The 8,031-nt window shown below is 43.1% G+C and overlaps 1 protein-coding gene and 1 pseudogene across 1 annotated transcript; both read left to right on the top strand.

Moving 5' to 3' along the window:
* Positions 1-3,575: 3,575 nt before the first annotated feature.
* Positions 3,576-5,660, top strand: LOC101008711 (olfactory receptor 4D1). Its single transcript, XM_003912802.5, has one exon. It carries the CDS (start codon positions 4,481-4,483, stop codon positions 5,411-5,413), a length of 933 nt encoding a protein of 310 aa, XP_003912851.1. The 5' UTR covers positions 3,576-4,480; the 3' UTR covers positions 5,414-5,660.
* A 507-nt stretch (positions 5,661-6,167) lies between these two features.
* LOC101014498 lies at positions 6,168-7,767 on the top strand (annotated as a pseudogene).
* The last annotated feature ends 264 nt before the right edge of the window (positions 7,768-8,031 follow it).

Here is an 8,031-nt window from a genome sequence, read left to right as displayed (position 1 = left end):
TATGATGAGGGGAGGGATCGGATGGTTCTGCAGCAGTCCTGGGAATCACAGTCTCCTTCTCTCCTCTCTTTTACAGGAGAGCATTCCCTTTTCCCACACTGCATCTCCTCCTCTTTTTCTCTCTCCCTTTTCCTCAGTGTTCTGAGGTTTCTCCTTCCCCAAACTCTTCCCCTTGCACACCTGGGGTCGTCTTTTGCCCCTACAGTGCTCATGCTAAGAAGTTTTTCAGCTCTTACCTTTTCTCTTTCTTGGTCTCACTACAATACTTCTTTTACTTTTATTTTTTTGATTAAAATTTTATGGCAATTTATAAATTACAAGAAATAAACAAAATTTGTAAAGAAGAAAAAATATATGTTCCATCAATCCCATCAACCAGAGATAATCACTATGCACACCTGGTAACATCTTGATTTTTCATGTCCATTTTATCAAAATATTTTGTAATTCTCTCTTTAAAACAACAATACTTTGAGTCTTAAAACCCCTCATGGATAATTTTGGAGATAATCCTGTTTATATTTGTCTGTAGAGGTTGACGGAGATGTTTTTTTTTCTTCAACTTTTATTTTAAGTTCAGGGGTACACGTGTAGGATGTGCAGGTTTGTTACATAGGTAAACGTGTGCCATGGTGGTTTGCTGCACAGATCAACCCATCGCCTAAGTATTAAGTACAGCATCCATTAGCTGTTCTTCCTGATGCTCTCCCTCCCCTCGCCACCCCCCTGAAAGGCCCCACTGTGTTGTTTCCCCTCTTGTGTCCATGTGTTCTCATCGTTCAGCTCCCATTTATAAGTGAGAACACGTTGTGTTTGGTTTTCTGTTCCTGCGTTAGTTTGCTGAGGATAATGACTTCCAGCTCCATCCATGTCCCGGCAAAGGACATGATCAATACAGCTATCTTTTCACATGTATCCATTCAAATCCCTTATAAGAGCATCAGTGCACTCACTGCTGCCCCTCCCATATGTCATGGTAAAATAAAATCCCATATAGTTAAACATCCTTTTAGGATATATGTTTATTCTTAACTAGTATTTCATCATATGGAGGAGTCATATTTTATTTAACCAATGTCTCATAGTCATGCATTTAAGTTGTTTCTAGTTAATCAATATTATAATAATGTGATGAATATCCTTAAACATACATTTTTAAAAATTAGTTTTCATTGTTTCTTTAAAACAAATCCCTAAGACAGAAATTACTGAGTCAGGGAGTATAAATAACGTATGGATTTGGCACATATTTTCAAATTGTCTTCTAGAAAGATTGTACCCCCAGTTATTTATCTATTGCCCTAAATTCTCAATAATGCTGAGTCTTACAAGTTTTTAAAAGATCATTGTTAATATAATTTTAAAAATTATTCCTTACTATATTATATCTTTAACTTTTTGGATAATTAGTGAATTCTAGATAAGTTTGAATTATTGTTATATTATTACAGGTGCTCGCCACCACGCCTAGCTAATTTTTGTATTTTTAGTAGAGATGGGGTTTCACCATGTTGGCTAGGCTGTTCTCGAACTCCTGACCTCAGGTGATCTGGCCGCCTCAGCCTCTCAAAGTGCTGAGATTAAGGCATGAGTCACTGCACATAGCCATGTTATTTTATTTTAAAATTCCTTCCTTCCATCATGATTTATACATAGTTCATTCAAAGTAAAAATATCCAAATAACACAAAGACATCAGGATCAAAACTAGAGTATCTCTGAGGCTTTTCATCGTATGTGTTATCATGGAAATTTGTATATATTTACAAAGTAGAGAGAATCACCATTTTCAGAACTACCACTATTACCAACAGTTTGGTATTCACATACTTACTTCACATACTCCTCTTCCCTTTAATAAAGTATTATAAGGCAAGACCAAGACATCTTTTCTTTACATCCATAAAAACTTCAGTGTTCATCTCTGACTGATAAAAGCATATAAAAATGTATGGGGGTGGTAAGCTGGGTGCAGTGACTCCCACCTGTAATCCTAGCACTTTGGGAGGTAGAGGCAGGTGGGTTGCTTGAGCTCAGGAGTTTGAGACCAGCCTGGGCAACATGACAGACCCTGTCGCTACTAAAAATACAAAAAAATAGCCAGGCATGGTGATGTGTGCTTGTGATCCCAGCTACTTGGGGGGCTGAGGTGGGCGCATCGCTTGAGCCTGGCTGCTGGAGGTTGTAGTGAGCTGAGATCGTACCACTGCACGCCAGCCTTGGGGACAGAGCGAGACCCTGTCTGAAAAAAAGAAAAAGTATGGTGGGTGTAATCTTAGTAGGGATAAAGATCTTAAGATAAAATAATGAAGTATGCTGTTAACATTTCAGGAATCAGTAATCAGGTGTGAGAGTTGGAGCTGGGGATGAAGGATTAGGGGTCAGGGGCTTTCCCAGAGAGGCCAAACCATGCCATTTAAATGGCTGCCCATGCAGTCTAACCTCGACACCACGTGGTAGAGAAAGGACACAAAGTCAGAGACCAAAATGTGTTACCCTCTGTTGTGGTTGCTGCAACAATGCTCCAGGAAAGGTGTGTACTACCCTTGCCTGTCTCAGAGCCTCCTGCCCTGGTGCACTGAGATAAGCCCATTCTAACCCTGTTTTATCACATCATTTCCTGCTGAAGAGCTTGCCAGGGTTCTCAGTTGCCCATGGGGACATTTTTCAAACAGTCCTAGGCTGGGAGTTGGTGAAGCCACAGAACAAACATAGCAGATCTTCCTGGAGTATCATTTTTGTACAAATATCTGAGGATAAATGTGAATTTTATGTGAAGACAAATATGGTGATATTTTGAGTATTGAAATCCCTCATAGATAATTTTTGAGATAATCCTGTTACATTTGTCCATAGAGGTTTATCGAGATCTTTCCAAATATGTTCGTTCAATTCCTGTGTAAGAGCATCAGTGTAATTGCTGCTACCCTGCCCATGTGCCAGATGGGAATCAGGGAAAAGAGACCTTTTTATATTCTATTGTCTTTACAGGATGGGGCCTTGGGACAAATTTTTCTGAACAATTAGAGAAAATACTTGTGGAAAGATATAACCCAAAAGAATGGGTTTTAACACCAAGAACTCAGTTTGTTTTTCAAGCTAATGTCTTCTAGAACTTTCACTTACTAAAGAATCATGTCTCCCTCCATGCTCTAATTTTTTTTTTTTTCTTTTTAGAGATAAGATCAGCTGAAGTGCAATGGCCATAACAGCTCACTGCAGCCTTGATTTCCTGGGCTCAAGCAATCCTTCCACCTCAGGCTCCTGAATAGCTGAGACTACAGGTATGCACTACCATGCCCAGGTAATTTTTAAAATTGTTTTAGAGATGGGGTCTCACTATGTTGCCCAGGCTTGTCTCAAACTTCTGGCCTCAAACTATCCTCCCACCTCAGCCTCCCGAATAGCTGGGGATTACAGCTGCATGCCATCACACCTGGGTAATTTTTAAATTTTTTATAGAGATGGGAGTCTAGCTATGTTGCCCAGGCTGGTCTCAAACTCCTGGCCTCAAGTGATCCTCCTGCCTTGGCTACCCAAAGCAGTGGCATTACAGGCATGAGCCACTGCATCCAGCCAATACTCTTTTTTTTTTTTTTTTTAAATAACACTTTGGTCTCGTCAAAGTTTTATGAACCATAATAGTTACATTTTAAAAGCTCTGCCAAAGATTGTCTAGGGATACGTGTATAATAGAAAATTCACATAAATTTTAAAAGTTAAAACATGAGAGTTCAAGGAGATAGTGCATTTGTCCTGGGCTGCTTTGAATTGCCCCCAGAGATGGCCCATGGCAATAAATGCTACTAGAGAAGTACCTTCCAGGGAAACGTTTGAGAAACACTAATCATCCCAGCTTCACTACAACCAAGATTATCTGCTTGTTTTTCTTCACATTTACCTCTGATTTTGTACATAACAATTTTCTTCTAATGTAACCTCTCTTTCTCCAGCAATTAACAGCCTCTCAAATTCCCACCATAAAGAAGCATCTATTTGTTTATCTAAAATCATTATTCTCAACTGTATATCCTATCAAGATTTATGCACATAGGTTGATGGTGTTTGTGGTCACAGGTACTTGCTGACATGTTTATTTATTCACTGATTGATTCAACTAGCTTTATGGAACCTATGGTTCACAAGACACTATGTTGGGCATAGCAGGTATGAAAAAGAACCAGACATGAAACCTGTGGATGAGGACAGTATGGCCAACGGGAAAAAAGACCCAGTATGGCCAATGGGAAAAAAGATCCTTCAATATACTGTAGGGCATGGTCAGGGAAATAAGTCTGTGGAACCATTGAAAACATATGGAACATCCTCCCTATGGAGGGCTTTCCTAAGCTACATCTTGGGTTGGCACTCAACAATGACTTTAATCAACTCAGTCCTGACTGTCCAAGGAAAATGACTGAATTTTCTTTTTTGTTTGTTTGTTTCAATGGTTTCTCTGTAGGCATGTGGGGGAAGATCCTATGGAACCACAGAACACCACACAGGTATCAATATTTGTCCTCTTAGGGTTTTCACAGACCCAGGAGCTCCAGAAATTCCTGTTCCTTCTGTTCCTATTTGTCTATGTCACCACCATTGTGGGAAACCTCCTTATCATGGTCACAGTGACTTTTGACTGCCAGCTCCACACACCCATGTATTTTCTGCTCCGAAATCTAGCTCTCATAGACCTCTGCTATTCCACAGTCACCTCTCCAAAGATGCTGGTGGACTTCCTCCATGAGACCAAGACAATCTCCTACCAGGGCTGCATGGCCCAGATCTTCTTCTTCCACCTTTTGGGAGGTGGGACTGTCTTTTTTCTCTCAGTCATGGCCTATGACCGCTACATAGCCATCTCCCAGCCCCTCCACTATGTCACCATCATGAACACTCAACTGTGCGTGGGGCTGGTGGTAGCCACCTGGGTGGGGGGCTTTGTCCACTCCATTGTCCAACTGGCTCTGATACTTCCACTGCCCTTCTGTGGCCCCAACATCCTAGATAACTTCTACTGTGATGTTCCCCAAATACTGAGACTTGCCTGCACTGATACCTCCCTCCTAGAGTTCCTCATGATCTCCAACAGTGGGCTGCTAGTTATCATCTGGTTCCTCCTCCTTCTGATCTCTTATACTGTCATCCTGGTGATGCTGAGGTCCCACTCAGGAAAGGCAAAGAGGAAGGCAGCTTCCACCTGCACCACCCACATCATCGTAGTGTCCATGATCTTCATTCCCTGTATCTATATCTATGCCCGGCCCTTCACCCCATTCCCCATGGACAAGGCTGTGTCCATCAGCTACACGGTCATGACCCCCATGTTCAATCCCGTGATCTACACTCTGAGAAACCAGGACATGAAAGCAGCCATGAGGAGATTAGGAAAGTGCCTAGTGATTTGCAGGGAGTAAACTTTAAGTAAGTTGACTTCAAATGACAAATTTCTCTGGATTTTTGTTTTCCCACGTGAAAAATGGAGGAAAGTCTTTATAAAGCATAACAAATCAGATTACACTTACATTTCTTGAGGACCTACTGCTGTGTCAACTACTGTGTTAAGCACTTCCACGCTTTTTGTTTGTTTGTTTGTTGTTTTTTTTTTTGATGGAGTCTTGCTCTGTCACCCAGACTGGAGTGCAGTGGTGCAATCTCGGCTCAGTGCAACCTCCACCTCCCGGGTTCAAGTGATTCTCCTGCCTCAGCCTTCCAAGCAGCTGGGATTACAGGCACCCACCACCATGCCCGGCTAATTTTTGTATTTTTAATAGAGACGGTGTTTCACCACATTGACCAGACTGGTCTCGAACTCCTGACTTCAGGTGATTCACCCGCGTTGGCCTCCCAAAGTGCCGGAATTACAGGCGTGAGCCACAGTGCCCGGCCTAACACTTCTACACTTTTATCTCATTCTTTTAATGAAATCGACAGTGGATATATTATTATTGTTGTTAAATTAAACAGTTTTTACAAATGAGAAAACTCAGAGAGAAGTGACTTGCTCAAAGGTGAACAGTAAGTGAGTGGCAGAGTTTGCTCTGAAACCTGGTGCTTCTGACTCCAAGTTCAGAGGCAAGAAATAGGAATGGGATTTGAAACTCAGAGTTCCCTGCAACCACAAGAGAAAACCTAGAGAGGTCTTCATCTATAGAGAAGTATCTGTGATGAATGGTCAACTGCTTCATCGTAACTCTGGAACAGTTACATTCTTTTCTACTCCCCACCTCCCTGCCTCATTCCCCACTGTGGAATTTAGAAAGTTATCTCGCCCTCCCGTCTCCCTCGCAAAAAAGTTTGAGTCGCCGCTCCCGGGTTGCCCGCGGAGTCGCGCGTCGGGAGATACGTAGCGCAGAGAAGGCATAGCTTCTGTTTTCGTCGGATGAAGAGGGCCCAGCGGTGGGGGTCGGGCCGGGTCGGGCCTGGGGATGCCCAGGCGGCCGCGGAGGAGCGCCGCGTCAAGGTCTCCAGCCTGCCCTACAGCGTGGACCCGCTGGTGTCCGACAAGAAGCCGCCCAAGGAGGCATCCCCAATGCCGGCCGAAAGCGCCTGGGCCGGGGCCACCCTGCGGCCACTGCTGCTGCTGGGGCTTCGCGCTGGGGAAGCGCACAGCCCGGGGCAGCCGATGAAGCCCTTGGAGACCGCCTGGGTCAAGTCGGAAAACTCCCTAAGACCGAGCGGCGTGGATGCAGGAACCCGGTCGATATTCGCCCCGCCAAGACATATGAGCCCTACCACCTGCACGCTGAGAAAACTCAAGACCAATTCGAAGCCGCGCACAGCTTTACCAAGTCTCAGCTCCTCGCTCTGGAGCGCAAGTTCCGCCAGAAACAGTACCTCTCCATTGCAGAGGGTGCGGAGTTCTCCAGCTCTCCGAACCTCACAGAGACTCAAGTCAAAATCTGGTTTCAGAACCGAAAACTGCCGGAGTCAGAATTGGAAAAGCTGAAAATGACTGCAAAACCCATGCTATCCTCCAGCTTCAGTCTCCCTTTCCCCATCAGCTCGCCCCGGCAGGCAGCGTCCATATACGGGGCATCCCACCCGTTCCATAGACCTCTGCTTCCCATCCCGCCCGTGGGACTCTATGCCACGCCAGTGTGATATGTCATGTACCACCTGTCCTAAGGAAGACCAGATCAATAGACTCCATGATGGATGTTTGTTTCAAAGGGTTTCCTCTCCCTCTCCAAGAAGGCAGGACCAGCCAATACTCCTGCTCTGCACACCCTGTGTGAAACACCCTAAGCGGCTAGGCCGACAGGGCCACACGACATAGTTGAAATTTGTTCTTTAGGCGGAGGCACCAAGCCTTGTTTTCTTGGTGTAATCTTCCAGATGCCCCCTTCTCCTTTCGCAAAGAAAGGCTCTGATGGTTTTTAATGTATAAATATATATAATAAAACATAATACATTTTTATACGGTAGATGTAAAAATTCAAATTATTTTAAAAGGCAACATTTATATACATATGTGCTTTTTTTTCTATATATCACCTTCTTAAAGAGACTGTGTAGGTCCATTTGTTGTATTTTCTTAAAGAGGGAGACAAATTATTTGCAAAATTTGATAAAGTCAATGATTTCGATGGGATTATTGACTTCTGTTTATGGAAAACAAATATTAGAATTGGACACAATGCACATAGAAAGTATTAGATATGGAGAGATTATTCAAAGTGAAGGTGACACATCACATTTCTGCATTTTGCTTGCATTAAAAGAAACCTTTTTATATACTATCGTATTTGTTCCTATCTCTTCCCACCCTCACCCCACCACACACACATTTTCACAGTTTTACCTTTTTAAAGAATTTTTTTGTAAGACCAATAACTGGGATGAGAAGAATCCTGAGAATGCCTAGAGGTGACATAGAAAATTAGAAATATTTCCTAATTCTTCTCAAGGCTGTTGCTTTACTTCATTTCAGATAATTGGAGAGTAAAAAGTTAAAGCCTGCTGGGAGGAATTGATGGTTTCTGAGAAACACTAGGTACACTCATCCTCACAGATTGCAAAGGTGATTTGGGTG

This window comes from Papio anubis, chromosome 17 (genome assembly GCF_008728515.1).
Source record: "Papio anubis isolate 15944 chromosome 17, Panubis1.0, whole genome shotgun sequence".
NCBI lineage: Eukaryota > Metazoa > Chordata > Mammalia > Primates > Cercopithecidae > Papio > Papio anubis.
Note: the sequence above shows the minus strand (reverse complement) of the source record. Positions and strands in the feature narration are given on the sequence as shown.